Source organism: Pseudopodoces humilis, chromosome 5, assembly GCF_049639895.1.
Source record: "Pseudopodoces humilis isolate 2021_Gansu_Grassland_sample_001 chromosome 5, ASM4963989v1, whole genome shotgun sequence".
Classification (NCBI taxonomy): Eukaryota; Metazoa; Chordata; class Aves; order Passeriformes; family Paridae; genus Pseudopodoces; species Pseudopodoces humilis.
The window spans coordinates 8,252,451-8,271,802 of NC_142204.1; the positions used below are offsets into that span (position 1 = coordinate 8,252,451).

The following is a 19,352-nucleotide window of genomic DNA, read 5'->3' on the forward strand; positions in this document are numbered from 1 at the left end:
CTGAGGTGCCAGTAGGTGGGAGAACCATTGTTTATTTTCCATCCTCCTGCATTCAGAGTATGCATTTTCCAGCTTTTCTCCCCCTGCAGCTCAGTTATCCAAACTGCAGCTCTAACCTCCAGTCCACCCCTCTCATGGAAAAGCCAAGGCCTTGTGCATCAGAGAGCACCCAGGGTGGTTTGGACCATGGAACAGCTCTGTACTGCTGTGTCCTTACTCTGTGTGTGGTGATCTGGACTGATCCTAAGCTGTCAGCATCCCACTAACACCCTCGTCATACAAACCTGCCTTGTGCCTCACAGGTGTGGGGGTTCCTACAGGTGTCTGACTCAGATTCTTTAAAAGTTACTCATCTGCATATTAAAGAGGTTCATCCTTAGAACGTCTCAGTATCTTACTACTACTTTGAGATTTAAAATCAGCTGTTCTGCTACTACCTCACTTAATTCTTTCATCTCTTCTTAGGACTTCAGTAACTGCTCAGAGCAGCTGTTTAGTTACATGAAATCTAACCAAACTACCCCACTGCTTTAATATTAAACATCTCCTAGTTAAGAAGTTACAGGACTGTTCTCCCTGAATCATGCTATTCTCTCCTTAGTAATTAGCTGAGCACCTACCCTACAATGGTAGTCCATGTGTGCAGTTCCCTGATTTATAAATACTGAAGGAAGACACAGAACACAGGCAGGGGCTGGTTCACTCAGCATGTTAAGACTTGCCACGTTTATAAAAAGACAAATTGCACACTAAAAGTGCCTGAAAACAGGTTTTATTTGCAAGTACAACAAGCTTAGTAATTCAGGAACTCAACAGGCAAAGAAGAGAAAGAGAGGTATTACAAAGTCTTAAAATCTTCCCCGCATGTTTTCATTTAGTTCTAAGTAGTTTTAATAAGATTTTCTGGATTTATCTTTTCTGTTCTTGGAAAGAAAGCGCTATCTTTGAGTGGTTGACATATTTGTATTACATATGCAAAAACCTTAGATGCTGTTGATGTTTCTGTAAAGCTTATCTGAAGGTAAAAAATATGTTCCTCTGTCCTCACTCACAGTTTCACTCTGAACAGCTAAACAGCCTGAATATGGCATTTTGTACAGAGGGCCTTCAGTTTGATCCACTTACATCCAGTAACATCCAATAGAAACTGCACAGGTTTCTGACCCTGGATCACCCACACACAAAGAGGATCCTCGCTTGTCAGCACCCTGCCCCACGCAAGCGGGCAGCAGAACATGCAGATGGTACCTTAGGACAGCAGTTCTATCACTGGCCTTGAAAGAACCTAACTGGTCTCTTTCAGTCCCATTCTATGTCTGGAAAAACGAAAATTAATGCAAAAACAAGACAGAGTATCTCTATGCTCCTTAAGAAGTTTCTCCTGTCCTATTGCGCTACAGAGCTACATCCACTGGAAAGCCTGGCTTGTTGGGACACAGCCTTTGTGTCCTTACAGACATTAGTTGCAGCCGAACCACCAAATTTTGGTGTCTGCTTACTCACATGTGGTGGCTTTCAGTTTCAGTTGAGCTCTGCTTTTGTATAGGTTACAGCAAGTTACTGCAAATTTCCACAAAGAATCTGATTCAACAACTTTCTGTTCCATCTGCCATTGTACAGATGAAAATTATCGAGGACTAACAATATGGATTTAAAATATGCTTTTTCTTTTTTGTTTACCGTTTTAACTCGAAACATGTACCAGCATTAACAAGCAGTGCTTTGAAAACAAACTCAAGTCATTACCTACACTGAATTGTTTATAATAATGATAGATGAGAGGATCAAGAACAGATGAATTTTGCACTAAAAAGAATCTCTGGCTACTAAAAACCAGAAAGCTTCCTTAAAAACTACTGTACTGTTAATTTTTCTTTTAACTGTTTGCGAAAAGAAATTCTATTTTTTTAGACTATGCATTTATAATTATTTGCCCACAGCAGTCATAACATTCAATTTCCCATTCCACAATTCTGATTTTCCTTCAAAGTTTACTGAAATGTCTATGCTTCATTTAAGAGGAAGAGAAGAAAGGCACTTGCAACGAACGTAACATCTGCTTTGCCAGCCCTCCTCAATGCAAAATTTGTTTGGATTAACATCCCAAAGAACTGTACTAAAAAGAAAGAAGAGGGATACAAACTGCCATGTACCTCTAAGATATAACACATTTTCTTCTCTCCTCTTTACACTCTTTTATTCCCTCCACTCTATATGTTCTTATTCCTGCTTCTTTCTGCTCTCTGATTCCTGCCTCTTTCTGCTGTCTTATTCCCACCTCTCCATAAGCTGTTATTCCTGCCTCTTTCTGCTGTCTTATTCCCACCTCTCCATATGCTCTTATTCCTGCCTCTCTGTATGGTCTTATTCCTGCCTCTTTCTGCTGTCTTATTCCCACCTCTCCATATGTTCTTATTCCTGCCTCTTTGTATGGTCTTATTCCTGCCTCTTTCTGCTCTCTTATTCCCACCTCTCCATACGCTCTTATTCTTGCCTCTTTGTATGTTCTTATTCCTGGCTCTTCCTGCTCTCTTATTCCCGCCTCTCTGTATGCTCTTATTCCCACCTCATTCTGCTCTCTTATTCTCTCCTCTTTATACTCTATTATGTACTCTGGGTAAATCTGGTGTTTTTCAAAGACAACAAAAACAGAAGGATTTAACTCATCATCCACACAGCTGTCATAAAACCACATCTTGTCAGCACACTTCTCTGGGGGACGGACATAGGTTGCGTTGCCTTTAACGTAGTCTCCAACCAGAACGCGAGCCACAAACATCATGTGTCCCTGTGGCGTAGCCTGACAGTAGGTGTGGGAATAGCGAGCATCTCTAGCAAAGTAACTTCCTAGAAAATGAGATGAAAATGTGGTTGTGAGGAGAATCTATACAGTGACAGCAAAATCTGAGCATCCCCTGGGTTTTCAGGAGGTATCTGACTCAACTTTCAGGAATTCTCTTACTCAGTTTACAGAATACCACAGAAATTTTTGCAAGGAAGGGGACTGCACTATGCAATTTCCATTCAGTATTTGCAATTTTAGGAGTAATTTTTTATAAGCTATATCAATAAGCACACTGCAGGTCTGTGTGTTATAATGAGAGGAACAGACAAGAAAACATGAAGACCTTCCACAATCACACTGAGGGCATGCAAACCCCTCTGCTCCCTGCCATACAAATTAATTTCTCTTGTAAATTGAGATTATGACCTCAGACATCAGAAAATGCCTTCTACACCAAACCCCTGCAGTAATGCACTTCACACTTCGTGAGAAGACTTACTCCCAACCCAAAGCTAATCCTGGCCCTCTTAAGAAGGACCATAATAACAATTCGTATCTTTTTTTTCACCTTCTGTAGTTAAAGACTTCAGAACTTGGATTGCTCCACTATCAGGGGAGTTTCAGCAGACATCTCACTTTCTACATACCCTTCCCATAGTTAGTTCCATTGCTTCCACAAATTCTCCAGTCAAAGTTCTGAGTGCAGATCGTTTTCATGGAGGTGACATCAGTTCCGTGGAACAGGAGTTTTTCCTGGACTTCCTTTCCTCCATTTTCCCTTTTCATCTTCTCTTTTTGCCTGATAAAAATGAAGGGGAGGAGACTGTGAGCCATGGAAGAAAAGGGGAAAAGAGGTTTTTTAAACAATTCAAACAACTATGTGACATCCATGTAAATGTCAGCTGGATGAAGTTTCCAGCCTACTCTCTCCTCTCAGAAGATGAGACACACTAGCAGCATGATGAACAAGTACGAGATGAGCACTGTACTGACACCACTGCTCAGCAATTCTAGGTAATTCTGGCTTTACTCAGGAATTTAGGCATTTGACACTATTCTAGTTGCCACTGTACCAACCTTTCACTCCTCTGTAGGGCCCTACTGGTTGGGCTTTAAGATATCTTGTCCCTTCCCACCCAAGCTCTCAATGGAGTGGAGACAGCATTAACCACAGAGTCTCTGTGCTTCCACAGTGGTTCAAAGCTTGTGCTCCATGCCACAGCCCCAGCTCCTGCCCCTGCGAGAGGTCAGTGATGCTGAGATGAGGCCAGGACACAAACCCAGCCTGCTTTGTTCACTGCTCACCTCACTGGTTGAGGCCTGAGTCAGACTGAGCTTTGAACAGGGTCAACAGAGAAATCACAACAAAAAGCTCAACTTGTATTTCCCATCATTATTCAACAGCATCCAACCACCTCTCAGGTTTTCAGAAGCTGCTGAAGTGGACAAGACAGTGATATTCTTCAGAAAGTCGTCAGCTATAAATTAAAGAGAGCCAGGGGGAGGAAAGAATCTTTCCAACTTGTAAATTAGTAAATGAAAAGTTAAGAGCAACGGACTGAAATGTCTTCAGTAAGAACTTACTGTGAAGGTGGTGAGGCCTGGCACAGGGTGCCCAGAGAAGCTGTGGCTGCCCCATCCCTGAAAGTGTTCCAGGCCAGGTTGGACAGGACTTGAGCAACCTGGGATTGTGGAAGATGTCCCTGTCCATGGCAGACTGGATGAGCTTTAAGGTCTCTTCCAACCCAAATTACTCCATCATCCTCTGGACTTGGCAATGTAAACTCTGCCTGCTTACCTTAATTACCTCATTGTAGAAGCATAAAAGGTATGCACTATTACATGTTTTGAAGTCTCTTATGTTTTGCTAGATTAAAAGGTTTTATGAAATCAGTAGCTGATAACTGAGTTCCATCATTTTGCAGGTGAAAGCACTTACTTGAACAGTATTTTTCTACTCCATTACCATTCCATACAGTCCTTGAACACTTACTCTTGTTTTAAACTAGACAATTGTTCTAAGCAACAGCTTAATCTTACATCAAACTAACTTGAACATGGTTGAGCCCCAGCTCTAATCTGCTGGTATCCAGCTTGGCCTAAGTACCCGGAGAGTTCAGTATCAATGATGCAGATGTTGAAAACCAGAAAGGAGCTCTGGAACTCGGGGATCATCAGGTTAAAAGAATTCTTTCTCGGTGAATACTGCCTTTGTTCAGCAAAGCACCTTAAATAAAATCTGACTGGAACAAAAAGGCCCATGCAGCCTTACTGTTTTTAGCATTTCATATACCCTAATGGATAAAGATTTGTAACAAACAAGAGGATGTGTGCAGCAGGCAGTTACTGCTCCATCCCCGAGACAACTGCTGTTCCACATCCCTGTGGGTATCCTCATCTCAGTTTTGCATCATGCATATCTTTCTCTCCATGCTCCTCTCTCCCTCTTCCAAGGAGCCATGCAAAGGGAACCTCCCCACAGAGCACTGGCATTTTGTGGGAGGCCTCACACACCATTCTCACTCCTGAAACTGCTAATAACGAAATACCAGTCATGTTAAGGCCAAGGTGGCAACCTCCTTTCTTTCCTAGAAAGCATATATGAGACAACCTGTTCTTGGAGACTGCCACCTCATAAGGATAGGGAAACAAGTACTAACCACTGAAACACCTTCCAGAGGGATGGATTCTGAATCCTCTGTATTTTAAGGATGCTGTAATTTTTCATAGTCTGATGAAACTGCTGCTTTATTCCATTGTATTCAGAGGTTGCATTGCTGATCACCACTGCCTATAAAATACAAACCAAAGCAAAAGAAGGCATGAGGCTGCAGTAAGCTCGGAAAACGCAGAAGCCCAGTTCCAGCAGATAAACTTTCAGAAGGATCCCCAAACTATGCTTATGAAGGGTAATTAAATGCTTTAGATCATGACTATGTGAATAACCAAATATCAAGTAAATCAGAATGTCACTCCTGCTTTGCAAGGACACCTCACCTCTCTTCAGGAAGGATGCTGAAAGGTTTATTATCTCCAAGACTTGACACTTGGAACTTTAAATATCAATGGAATAGAAATTGCAAAAAGAAAATCTGACAGATTATTCCAGATAGTGTCAGTTTTATATCTAAAGCAAATTAAGAACAAAAGATGTTAGATAACAGCATCATTTGTAACTAGACATTTACAAGAACTTCAGCTATTGCAGATGAAACAAACAAAACACAAACAACCTCCTGGCATTGTAGTGCCTTACCTTTTCAAAGTTAGAACTCAGAAAGCTTTGCTTAAGTATGGACTTCAGAAAAAAACCCCTACATTTCTAAACAAACATGACACTTAATACTTGCTTAAACAAATACATCTCCTTTTCCAAAAGAAACAAAGTCTATTTAGCCACTATCCTTTTATTTATTTAACCATACATTTTGTGTTTAAAAAAACATTAAGAAATGCTCATTTTTCCCAAAGAGAATTAAATGCAAAACATAATTAAAACATTACTTGAGCTCTTCTGCTTGCTTTTGTCATGCATAAATTTTCCATTTTTTTCTCCAAAGTAACTCATGTCTTTAATCTTCTAGAATCAACATTTATCTCTATAAACTGCAAAAGTGTGATTCTGGGAGGCTGATGTCACCTGGTAATACCTTCCACTTTATCAAAACTTAAGCCAAGTGGGGACTCAGGATAACAAAGTGAAATCCCAACATCCCACGTTCCAAAGTGTTTTAAGCAGGAAAGCTGTGGCCATCCTAAAAGGTAACAAGGAAACTAACATCTTACCTTACCAGGCAAAAAGTCCCTGTTTTAGAAGGCTGAGCTTAGAGAGAAATAAAATCGGATAAAACTTGTGTTTCACAGCTACATATAAGTACTTACTAATGAGGAGATCACTCACAGGGAAGTATTCTAAAGATTAAGAATAAAGTCAGCTGCACAAGAAAGAAATATTTCTTTGAATTATTTAAAAGCCTTTAAAAAGTTGAGTGAAATTTTCCATGTCTCAATACAGGAGCATTTTCCAAAGTTTTATAGCACATAAAACAATCAGGATGTGCAAGTACTGTCTACACACTCTGTGGCACCACAGCCCAAGCTGCTGTATATTTCAGTACTACATCTTTTATTTAGAATCACAACATGGTTTGGGTTGGAAGGGACCTTAAAACCCATCCAGTGCTACCTCCTGCCATGGGCAGGGACACATTCCACTATCCCAGCTTGCTCCAAGCCCCTTTCAACCCGGCCATGGACACTTCCAGGGATGGGGCAGCCACAGCCTCTCTGGCAACCTGTGCCAGGGCCTCCTCACTAGCCTCAGATGGAAGAATTTCTTCCAATTACCCAATCTAAACCTACTCTCTGTCAAGTTTGAAGCCACTCCCCCTTGCCCTGTCACTCCAGGCCTTTGTAAATCATCAGCTCGGCACAAGGGGGTCTCAGGGCATATCCAGCTCTCACCACCAGTATCCCCAAATCCTTCTCCCACGGCTGCTCCATCTGCTTATCTCCAGCCTGGATTGACCCCAGGAGTTGTCCTGGCCCAGGTGCAGCACTGGTACTTGCTGAACCTCATGGGATTCCCATGGAACACTTGAGTTTGTCCACATCCCTCTGGATGGCCCTGTCCTTCAGGTGTATTACCTACAGTGTTCAGCTTGATGTCATCTGCAAACTTATGAAAAATTGCCACTTAAACTACAAATGTGCTTTTGCTCTGCTGCATCTTTCAGGCTCATGGTGTGATTCTTGGGGTCCTGTGCAGGGCCTGGTGTTGGACTCAATGATCCCGATGGGTCCCTCCCAACCCAGCATATTCTATGGTCTCTTCCTCAGGAACTGTAACCTTTCTAGGTAAAACAGAGGGTCAGCCATGTTACACAAGGCCTAATCCTGTAAGAAAGGTTCCATTATTTTATCATACAATGGCCTCCAGACAACAAAGTTGTTCTCCTTTCTATGAAAACTTTGTGGGTTTGTCCTTATTTCCCCAAGAATGCTTCTCGTGCTAATAAAGGCTCACAGCACCACATTGCTGTTGAAGGCTGATATGGCCTAACTACACAATTGCTTCAGCATTTGTCTGTCACCTTTAAGCATGAAAAGGAAAATCCCACTCAGTGTGAGCATTTGCTACCCTGTTATTAAGGAGCAGAGTTCCCAAAGCAGAGAAGGAATCACTGCTCCGGCAGCAATTCCCACCAGAGTATGACTGCACAAGAGCAGTACTCTGACTCACACCCTGAGCTGTACTTCACTGGGGCTTTGGAAGGAGCAGGGTTGGTACTGGTGACAGTGACCCCACAAGAAGTTACATTTACAATGCACAGACACTCTTCACATTGCATCCTGTGCCTGGTACAGTGCAGCAAACCTTGGTCTGCATGTGGTCAGGATTCAGCAGCACATCAGCCCCACAAAGACTGACAGGAAACCCCACATCCACTGCACACTTTTCTCAGTTGGACATTAAAGAGACAATTTTAAACCCAGCATGAAGTTTCAGGACATAATAAACTTTTTTTTTCCCCCCCCTTTAGCTACTAGTTCCGCTTTGTTAAAACAAAGACAGGAGAAATTCACACCAATTTTCCAGTCAGTGTTACCAATTTCCATTGTGCATTTTATACACTTCTTTCTACAGAACTTTTCTCAATGACTTACAGATTAAGACACAGCAGTACTAGAAAAATAAGCAATATTTCCAAAACACAGGTTCTCATTTAAAGACAAGATGACTTTCTGCCTATCTCACAGGTTCTTTTTTAAAATGGATCACTTGCAGTGCAGCAGATTTTGCCAGGATTATTTGTCCATGTGTGAAGAGAAGGCAGTTCATCGAGTTGTAGCTGTCAGCTCTTACAATGGTCACCACAAGCATGCAGAATCCCAGCCACTGCCAATATTACCTACTGCAAAAAAACAAGCTTAGGGTCCCACAGAAAGATTTAATCTAGCCCAGGCTTTCACTTCTAGTGCCAACAGGTATCATGGGCATTATCACTTTTCCTTTCCTGTGAAAGACACTCACAAAGTAAGAGATGTTTTCTTAGGTGCCAACTCAGCAAGCAAACTGAGCTCTGGGGAACAAGGCAATCCTTCTACTCACACATCCCCACACTTACAACCAAAAGGTACTATGGATCTGTGCAGTGCATTCCAAAGCCTCCCACATTCACCCCAGTGACTCCAGAAACACCTCAACAAATGTTCTCAACTAAAACTTGTCTAAGTTTTCAGAGCAAGTATGGGAAGCAATTAAGTATATACAGCTCAAGAGACCTAAAAAGAACAGAGCTACCTGTCTTTCTGGTATTCTTTGGGAAAATTTACACTTGTAGTTAAGGTGCTGATAAGCCAAGGGAAGAGCACATTCCTTTGTTACTTCCACTGAGCTCCAAATACCACAGGCAAATCTTCAAATGGGTTGCCTGCCAGATTCCCACACACTCTCGTCATCATTATTTCATGTTTTCTCTATGAAAGTCATAGCTCAACAGGAGGATCTCTCTAATAGTTTTGTCTGACCCTGTCCTCTATGCAGTAAATAATCAAGTGTACTTTGCCATCAAATCTTGTTGAAGCACCGTCACCTTCACTACCAAATTTTGTTAAGTGGTGATTTTATAACAGCAGAGCACTCCTTCTCTCTTGTAAGTGAAGTGCTTTACTCCACCCATGACACTGACACACAAACACACACTGGTGCTCCTCAGCCCCCAGCGTATCTGTGCCAACACAACCTGCTCAGCATCACACAAGATTCTGTGACACAGCCAACAAAGAAAACCTCTTATGCCTCTGTTCCTCAAGCAAGGTCAAAACCACTACACAAAGGGCAAGTGTAACATGAAGAAGTCTTTTTTTCTAGAGTCCTGTAGTACTTCCACAAACTGTGCAGCTCTTCCAGAAGGACTGCAGGACCTAGTAATCTTAACACACATTTTGGTCTACACCCACACATTTTGGTCTTGGTAGATCAAATAAGAACATAGACTTTGGGTTGACAAGGGTTGGGTTTGTTTTGTGGAAGACATCACTGCAATATTTTTTTTTTTTTTATGGTTGTTGATCTTTATTTCTGCCATTTCTTGAGGCCAAGGTCTGTGCTCAGATCTGTGATATATGTGACAGTACTGGAGGATATAGAGACTTCCTTTCCTGGATCTCCAATTCAAACTTACTCTGTCTTGAATTTGGTGAGTTTTGGGTTTGGTATTTGGAGTTTTGAGTTTTTGGTTTGGTGAGTTTTCAGTATGTAGATTAACACCTATAATGCAGTTGAAGTTCAAGGCAATTTGGCACCTGTTTCATGAGCCCTTCCTTAGGAGATCACTTAGATCTTTAGTATACCCACGCAAGAAATTACACCTATCCCTTTTTAGCATCTATGCAGTTACAGTTAAGCTCTGAACTGTGCCTTTCCATGAGAATTACAAGAAGGAGAAAAAAAAAAAATACCTTGTATCCCAATTCAGGCAGTGCAGATGCATCCCAGTGACTAGGGCAGGTCTGATTTGGAATAGAAGAATCCCCTTGGCTGCTTGCAAACAGACAGAAAATGAAGTGTTAGTAATTCTAGTACTGCTCCAAACACTCAGATTTGGAGCATTCCCTTTGGCCAATTCCTGTATTTCAAAATTAAAGAAATAAATCACAAAGAAACTGGGAAAGAGCCTCAGTCCATAAGGTGGGCCCTGCATGCTGTCATTCAACCACCACAGGCCTCTTGCACTTGCTTTTTGAAGTAACAGCTATGGCCGAAGTACCTGAAGTAACGTGTACCCCAGGCAGCAGGTGATGCACCAAGACTACAGTTTGTGATACAGCTTCTGTTGCTCAGCCCCATGGATAGGCTTTCACCAGCAGCACCTGTGTTCTTTGTACAACCACTGCTGGCACTAGGAGCCATTCTGCCTTGTAATTATTTCTGAAATATGAAAAACCAACCTAAAGAGCACTTACCCTGTCTTTATCTTATGCACATCTTCAGAAGACACAAATTTTGGTCGCCTGCAGACCTGTCTTCGAGTTTTAAAAGCAGTGTTTGTCTGAGTCATTTCTTGAGGAGAAGAAAGAGCAAGAAAAAAAAATCATGAATAAGTCTACAAGATGGGGTCATCTTGTCATCATCAGTCATTCTTTAATGAAAATTGCATATTCACTGTCAGTTCTACTTGCTGAGAAATATTTGCACAAAGGCTGTATAAGATTCCTGTCTTTCCTGTAACTCTGTGATTGAACCTGTGCCTATCTGTGCACTATGCCTGTGCTTGCTCCCTCAAGCCACTCATGCTCTTTACTACAGCAGCACAAAGATGCCTAACTCATATTTTTTACCATCAACAGATCTACGGTTCATATGACTTTATGTGAAGACTATGATTTCTGGTCAGATGTGAGTCTGGGGAGGGTCAAGGAATAAGGTGGCAAGGTTACTTTTGTAAGGGCCAAATGATGGCCTCTGGGCCATCACAACTTCACTTCAAGTAAGGGAAACCGGTGGTGTCAGGAAAGGAAGTCATAGCTTCTAAAAGCTGGGAGACTTTGTAAGACTATAAAGCACTGCATAGTTGTAGATGAGAACCTTTAAAATTACTACCTTTAAAATTGAGTTCATATTGATGTTCGCCACCTGGGAAACGTACAACAGCACATGGATCTGCTTGATACAAATTCTCAATAATAGCAGAAGATGGTGAGGTCACACTGTTCTCTTCTTCCTTTGTGGGGAGAAGAGAAAAAAAGAAATAGAATGAGAAGTATGGCCAGGCCTAAACCCTGGATAACTAGCTGGAGTAGAGGGAAAGAAGAGCCAATAATAGGAGGATGAAGAATCTACCCAGAACTATGGTGGCCTGAGGCTGAGTACTGAATATTTTTAACATAAACACAAATACATAAATAGTAATGATGGACACACATCTATCCCGTTTATATTCCTGTAACAAGTTGTGCTGGTTCTGGCTGGGGTAGAGTTAAATTTCTTCCAAGTAGCTGGTAGTGGCTGTGTATTGGATTTGTGCTGTAACAGTGCTGATAACACAGGAATGTTTTAGTTATTATTTAGTTTAGGCATGCACAGAGCCAAGGATTCTGCTCCTCTCCCACCCCACTAGTGATGGGACTGGAGGGCACAAGGCATTGGGAGAATACACATCCAGAACAGCTGACCCCAACTGGCCACAGGGACATCTCAGACCATACAGTGTCACTCCAGCATATAAAGCTGGGGGGAGAAGGAAGGGGGAGACATTTGGAGTGATGGTGTTTATTTTCCCAAGTCACTGTGACCTGTGATGCAGCCCAGCTTTCCTGGGCTGAGCACCTGCCTGTCCAAAGGAAGTGGAAATGAATTCCTTGTTTTGCTTTGCTTGGGCACACACTCTTAGTTTATCTTTTAGTCTTTATCTCCTCTCATGAGCTTTCTCACTCTCTCCCTAGTCCCAGGGCAGGGGAGGGGGTGGGGCTGAGCTGCCACCGGGTGTGATCACTGCACTCCTCACCAATCCAGAGTTACTTTGGTTCAGGCTCAAAAGGAAGCAAAGGCCTAGGCCAAGAACTTTTCTAGTTCCAACCTGCTATCTGAAAACCCACGAAGAAACTGGGTGACATGCTGAGCATTGGTGTGTATGAGCTTGGAAACAAACACTGATGATGTAATTAATGCATGAATAGCAGGTGGTTCTTCCAAGACTAACTTGTCAAGGAAAAAAAAAAGTTGCAGGCATAAGGAGTCTCACTCTTACCTTTTACTTTGCTTGTGATTTAACTATGAGCCAACCACTTCATTCCACAGATAGGAAAACCTGAATGAGCTCCTTGCAAGCTCTTCCTGTTCCTGCTAAGGAGCAACTGCACAGCTGTGATCTCTCCTGGACCTGGGACACCTCTCAGGGTGAATCCTTGAGGCTGAATACTCTTTGAGGTTACTCTGAGTCTTTTAAACTGTGCTCTATCCAACACCTTTCCCTGTGCAATTTTCCAAGTCCCTGGATCACTGTGTTCTACCATTTGTGCTGCTATACTGTAAAACCATATGTGGTATATTCATCTGCCTTGGTGGAAGGTGAGATTCTATACAGATTTATTTTCCTGCATTTTTCAGATAGATTACTTTCTCATCAGAGGACTTGGACATACGTGGAAAAAGACTGAACTTGATCTGAGAGAGCAGAGCAACCCTTACATGTCTAAGGAAGCAGGGCAATGCTTAGAAAAGAGGCAACTACTTAGCATGTATCTTAAGGACAGTGTCTATGTGTTAAATCTCTGTAGGAGCCACAGACAACTCCAAAAGGGAGCTCTCTTCCCTCCAACCTGTCAGCATTTTATCATGTTTATTATGAACAGATACAGCTTCACTGCCTTAACCAATGTTGTAAAATTCAAGCACAAGGATTCACTTAATTAATCCTGTTGAGAAAAGGGGAAATGATGCAGAGAGGCTCCATATATTCCTGCAGAAGTGACTCAAAGCACAGGATGTGAACTCACCTGTTTTCCATATTCAATCCACTTGTCTTGGTTGTTCTTCCAGTACCAAATCCACTGTGTGGTCAGTACGAATGTTGGTTTTGTGACTGATGATGGTGTAGAGAGGCGTCGAACCAAAGAAGAAGAGCAGGTCATTGTCTGGAAATTTATGTTCCTACTTGGCAAGCTGTAAGGACAAACTCAGGTTTATTATAGTTAGCAGTGCATATTTTATCCTCTAATCCCCAGTTTAAGCTGGTGCCATTTTCTTTAATATAATGTAACCAAATTTAATTAGATCTGAAATGAGAGTATTTATTTCCCACAGCACATGGCAGCTCTGAAAACCATTTCCAAGCTTCAGAAGTGAACTCTGGCCTGTGATACACCAAATGCCACCTCAATTACATGTGGCAGTGCCAGCTTTACAGACAGTATCAGGCTCCAAGTACACTGTGACAAAAGGAACTTCTGTGATAACTAAGCATGGTTACAGTCTTTGTCAGTACAAAAGCAGAACATGCAAAGTCTGTGACTGAATTTGCCAGCAAACACCTGCAGCCTATCAACTTTGCTATTTTTCTGTGGTTACAAAGGATGCAATCACAGCAACCACAGCTGTGAGTTCTGTAAACTGCATTCATCACTGGAGCTACCTGGGCTCTTACTCCTGTGAAGCTTGAAAAGTTAACTCCCAGGCAGGAAGACTTTGATGGCAGCCTCCTCTTGGGAATATTGCTTGTGATCTACAGAAAACTGCAAATCAAAATAATCTGGTGCCTTAAGAGGCATGGGCCAAAACTAGAATACAATTTTGTGAATGGAATTGGGGTGTCCTATGAATCCAGGTGGCTTTGAGTGGGAATTTTTACAAAGGAGTTAAAAGAAAAACACACTCTTAAAATAGAAATAAAAAAGAGGAAAAAACAGATGGGTTGCTTACACAAAGGACATTTCATAAAATGTCTCTAGGCACATAATAGACCACTATTATTGTTATTGTTATATACTAGTTGTAGTATGAAAGAAATAGCCCTAGAGAAGGACCAGCTCTGAAATCTTGTCAAAAGGCCCAACTTTGTTACTGTAAATACACTGATTAATGATCTGAAATACTAGTAATTTCACTGTATTCCAGCGGCTTTTTACCTTTTACAGAGTTTTAAATGCAAGATACAGTTTTGTTATTTTCAGAAGACAAAACTGGAGTGGGATTTTCATGCAATCTCTCTTACTTTGCTTTTTCAAAAGGAAAATTTCTCATTTTTACATCCTCCCAGCTTCTAAGAAGCTCAGTAATCAGAAACTGAGAAGTCAGACATCTTTAGGAAGAAAACACAAGTTTTCCTACACAGGCTCAATTCACAATACTCCAAGCAAAGAGTACAGCATTACTACACCTGCTGTTCGTTGGGTCACAATATGCCTTTTCAATTTCCTCCATCATGGGAAGTTCATGCCAGTCCAACCCATCATGTATCTCCCATTTATATGGCAAACGGTAATGAACAGATTTGCATTTATCTGTAACAAAATCAGACATAGTCAAGAACTCTGCAGTCAATAACACAAAGAGCAAGACAAGAAAAAAACAGAATAGAACCAGCATCTTTCACATCTTGAGACTTTCTCTCCTGGGCTTTGGTATAAGCAGTGAAGACAGAGTGCTGAAAAGGGGAGTCTGTTTCTGCAGTCTTACCAAGAAAAACAACATATATATATATACATATATATATATATATATACACTGCCAAATGTATTTGAAAGACACCAGAACCTTCCCTTTGCTGAGACACAACACTGGTAGCTGGGAGAGCAGTGCCACAGATAGGAAGTGAATGTTATGTATCACACAACCATGTATCTCAGCTGTAAAAAGTCTAGTCTACACATCACTTAAACACTGATATATTTGGTTCTCTCTTCCTTAGTCCCTTAGAAATCACAGGGTGGTTGCCAAGGCCTGAAGGGTTTTCTTCTGACACTCCACATCCAAGTATGGACCAAACATCTTACAACTTTCTAGCCCACTGTGGCAAATAAAGCATGCTAATATTCCAACCGTTACTTGAGTTTAGTTATCTGGTGGCCACAGTATGGCTGGTTTGAGCCTGACCTTAACAGTTTTGCCCAGGTACACCATTCACATTACACAAGGTCTTTGTCAAGACCAAGAGGTCAGAGGAATAGCAGTACTTTAAAAACTGACTGGACAAGATCAGGGAAAGGAAATGTCATGGTACCTCCTCATAATAAAGGAAAAGAGCCAAACCTGGGAGTTAAATTACTGTTCAGAGACAGCTCCCAAATACAATTACTTATGTTCTTCCCTCAGACCTTTGTTCTGGCCTCCAGAAAGACAGTAGATTAGATTTATCTTGAGCTTAGCTGATACAACCACTGTGTTTTTTTAAGATGTTTTAATTTTAACACCTCAAATCACTTCTCAAAGGACTTAATGAGGGAGAATATGACTATTATCTGATGTACATAGGATAGATACACCAGGAATAAAGGGTGATATACATTTATGAGCTGTCAATGATGACAGCATAAAGTCAACTCATAACTTGATCTTCTAGCTACAGAAAGGGTAACACTACACAATTAAAGGGCTTTGCCACAGAAAGGTACCCAAAGCCTGCCCCCATCAAAAGGGCTGAAATAGACTGGATTATCCAGAGGAGAAAGGGTTTAAGTATGCCATCTGGCTTTTCTCTGATTATGTTTGTAATTCTGACTGTGTTTATTAATGACCTGGAAAGAAAATAAACTATTGAGAAGGCACAATTGTCACCACTGGCCCAAACCATTGAGCAGGAGTGCCCTGCAGACAACTCTTCAACATTACTTTTCATAAAGCTTACCCTTGTTTTTGCAGTACTTCCAGACATAGAATAAACAGATCTCATCACAGTTATCTTTTTTCTTGTCCTTTGAAGCTTCATCAGAGGAACTGTCCTTTTTACCTACAGAAAAGAACACAGCAGTCCATATTTGCTCTAAGAGGAAGATCCTGCATTTGGTACTTCATCCCAGAAATAACAAGGATTTGACTGCAGTAGCAAAGTCAAGCACTTTCAGAATCTGACTATTCCCCATACATCCCAAACACAAAAGTCAGGGCTTTGTGACTGAACAATAAACCCTGACACTGGAAGAAGTCTCAGTGAGGAAGGGCAAAGGCAGTGTCAGGAAGCTCAGAACAACACAGGGTGTGAATGACCATGGTTTTTGCAGTGAAGCTGGCTTTGTCTCCACACCAAGGGGACCAGAGGGTGCATAAACAGCAATGTCAGCTGAACAGACTGATTCGGGGTAGACATGTTTCTGACTCAGCCAGACAAACATGGGGGGAGTGAACACAGGGCTCAGCCCCATGCAGAGGTGCTAAACCTAAACAACCAAACAAAGAATTTTGAAAACAGCAACAAGCTTCAACTTCCCTAGGGACTGGCGACACCCAGTGAGTAAATATTGAGACAGTGAATGTATTATACAGATATGCAATGGGAATCCCATTATTATTGTGATTGAACTGTGCACTGTAATTGCTACGCTTTGTAAGTCAATGTCTGTATTTTGTTTCCAGTGGACTTTGCATCACTTTGCTACATCAGATATGTCACTGTACTGGACATGGCTAGAATAATATGTAATTTTCTTCACAGCAACCAATAAGATGCTGTTTTAGATTTTTGACCAAAACAAGCTGTTAACACACTCATGCCCCAGCTTCTACTGAACAGTGATATACATCAAGGCCTCAGTTTTTCATCCCACCCCCAGAGTTAATAGAATCAGGCTGTACAATAGCTTGGGAGGGGACACAAGTGGGCAAAGGACCCAAACTCGCCAAACATCCCACACTATATAACATTGTTGTGAATTCATGTTGTAAATATTGGCTTTTCACAATTATTCTGATAAATATATATTATATGCTTTCACTATATTCTTTTCTCTCTTAGCAAGTTATAGGCTTAGATAGGAATTCTGAATGGTAAGGATGTGTTTCATCCGGACAAGGCAAGACAATGGGAGGATCAAGCTGTGGAAAACAGGCTGTTATCAGCAGCAGGAAATGGAGAGCAAACTGTTATCAAAAAACTGGTACCAGGACGTGGGCAGCGGGGAAAGATAAGCTCAGCTGCCCTCAGAAGAAGGATGAGGGGCCCAGACCCTTATCAACAACTGACCATCTGCAGAAAAAAGGAAACCAGACTCCAAAAGAATGCTGACCAGCTAGAATAATGATGACCAGCAAAAAAATTATGCTGACCAGCAGAAAATGAGACTGTGCAAGAGCATGATCCAAGAAGGCGGAACCAGGGAGGGGACATGCTTGAATATGCATTAACCCCTCACAGCAAGGATGGGATAAAAGGGGTATCCCTGGGATACCAGGTGTGTTCCTGGCAAGGCGCCAGGGCACCCGGCCGTTTTAACCCTTTGCTTTATTTCTTATGTCTCCTAATTGTCTTTTATTTATATTAAATTCTTTTTATAATTTATTAAGTGAATCTCGTTTTTAAGAATTTTGGGGGCTCTTTCTGGGATAAGCACCTCACCTCTAGGACCACCGGAGATCCAGAACGGGGAAACAGGCGCGCCCCTGCTGAGTTCAGCAGACCCCGCTCCATTTCTCCTAGCGTGGGCCAAGCGGCTGCAGGTCAAAACCCCGAGGACAAGAAGGAGAGGGATAAAGCAAAGGAAAGGGGAAAAGGCTCCCTAAAAACCGCGGTATTTTTGCTCCATAATTCTTGTGCACGAAGACCCAAAGAAGAAGATGGATTGTAAGTAATCTTTGGCGGAGCGGGAAGCGGGGGTTGCAAGATACCCCCGTTACTGGGTTACTGGGTCTCAGGGGAGGGGTTAGCCCCTCAGGAAAGGGAGCCCAAGGTTTTCCTGGCACAATCCACTGGGAAAACAGAGTAAAATGTGGATTCTCTAAAACTTTGTCAAGTTGAGGATTAAATCCAAGAAATTTGGACTTAAAACTGCCAAACTGAGGAATAATCCAAGAAACTTGAGATATTTGACATATTACAGTGCCCATAGGCGTATATTAACAAGTAACTGGGAAGTAAAGAGCACCTTATTGTCTTGCTGTGACTGGGTGGAGTTGAATGAACAGATGTGAGAATACGTAAATAGGTGTGATTGTTGCGTTAAAGTTTGTGGGGTTTTTTTTTGGAATTGTGTTGCTAAAGAGGAAAGGTTTCCTGTGCTGTGCTGGAGTAAGAGTGAACACGGGTCAATGTTTCCACAGGGACTGGATCACGGTGGGGACACATGGAGTGATTCGCTTCCTCCCTGCGAGCTCCTGTCATGGAGCCCTGGGGGGGGGCAAACCAGAACTGGGGCTTGTAGCCCAGGAGCCGCGGGGGTGTTGTATCAAATCTGTTCTCAGCGGGTCTGGTCTCAGAGCAAAGCCAAGGTTATCTTTAGTGGTGATGGTCCCTCCGCGCCTTTCTTCCCCCCCGGGCAACAAGAGCTGCTTGCGGGGGAGGGATCGCTTTGGTGAGCTGGTATGTGATTCAGCGTTTGAAGTGTTTGTTTTTTTGTTTTTTTTAGAAGTTTTTTTTTGCCCCACTGTGGCGGCGGTGAAAGGTTTTCCTGGGAGATCGTGCTCCCAGGGCTACTCCCTGCTGAGCTATTGGGACGGAGGGGCGGGTCAGCCTCAGGAGTGCAAGGGAACTCCTGGAGCTCCGGCCGGCGGTGAGTCGGGCCGAACCCTGATAAGATCAGGCACGGAGGGTGCCCTGAGGGGATGAATTCAGCTCATCCCTTTTGAGTAAAGTGAGGGCAGGGGGCCGTCTAAGTCTTGGTGCCCCTGGATTGTTTAAACTTATTTTGGAGCTCTCAAGCCGCAGAGCTGTGTTTAGGTGGCTGCCGGCAGGCTGGATTGAACCACAGATGCTGGTTCGGGTTCCCTGCTCCAGGCACAGGGGGATCGGAGGAGCTCTCAGTGACTCCTGGAACCTCCTGAAGCTGTGAAACAGGCCGGGAACATGCCCAATGGTGAGAGAGCCAGGCGAGTCCCTCTGGGACCCAGGTTTTCTATGCCGGGGTCTTATGAGACCTT

General features: G+C 42.5%; 1 protein-coding gene across 2 annotated transcripts in view; it reads right to left on the bottom strand.

Moving 5' to 3' along the window:
• Nucleotides 1–756: 756 nt before the first annotated feature.
• The window catches only part of LOC102101608 (protein mono-ADP-ribosyltransferase PARP12-like), a 35,682-nt gene continuing 17,086 nt past the window's right edge, over nucleotides 757–19,352 (bottom strand). Inside the window, exons 7-15 of one of the 2 annotated variants that reach the window (XM_088055390.1) lie at nucleotides 16,132–16,233; nucleotides 14,665–14,788; nucleotides 13,286–13,451; nucleotides 11,391–11,511; nucleotides 10,754–10,850; nucleotides 10,250–10,328; nucleotides 5,446–5,576; nucleotides 3,433–3,584; nucleotides 757–2,847 (exon numbers count right to left, since the gene is read on the bottom strand). In XM_088055390.1, coding sequence (XP_087911516.1) covers nucleotides 2,156–2,847; nucleotides 3,433–3,584; nucleotides 5,446–5,576; nucleotides 10,250–10,328; nucleotides 10,754–10,850; nucleotides 11,391–11,511; nucleotides 13,286–13,451; nucleotides 14,665–14,788; nucleotides 16,132–16,233 — 1,664 coding nt within the window. In that variant the 3' untranslated portion in view covers nucleotides 757–2,155. Of the gene's footprint in view, nucleotides 2,848–3,432; nucleotides 3,585–5,445; nucleotides 5,577–10,249; nucleotides 10,332–10,753; nucleotides 10,851–11,390; nucleotides 11,512–13,285; nucleotides 13,452–14,664; nucleotides 14,789–16,131; nucleotides 16,234–19,352 lie in introns of both variants that reach the window. The other variant, XM_014256045.2, reaches the window with a different exon arrangement.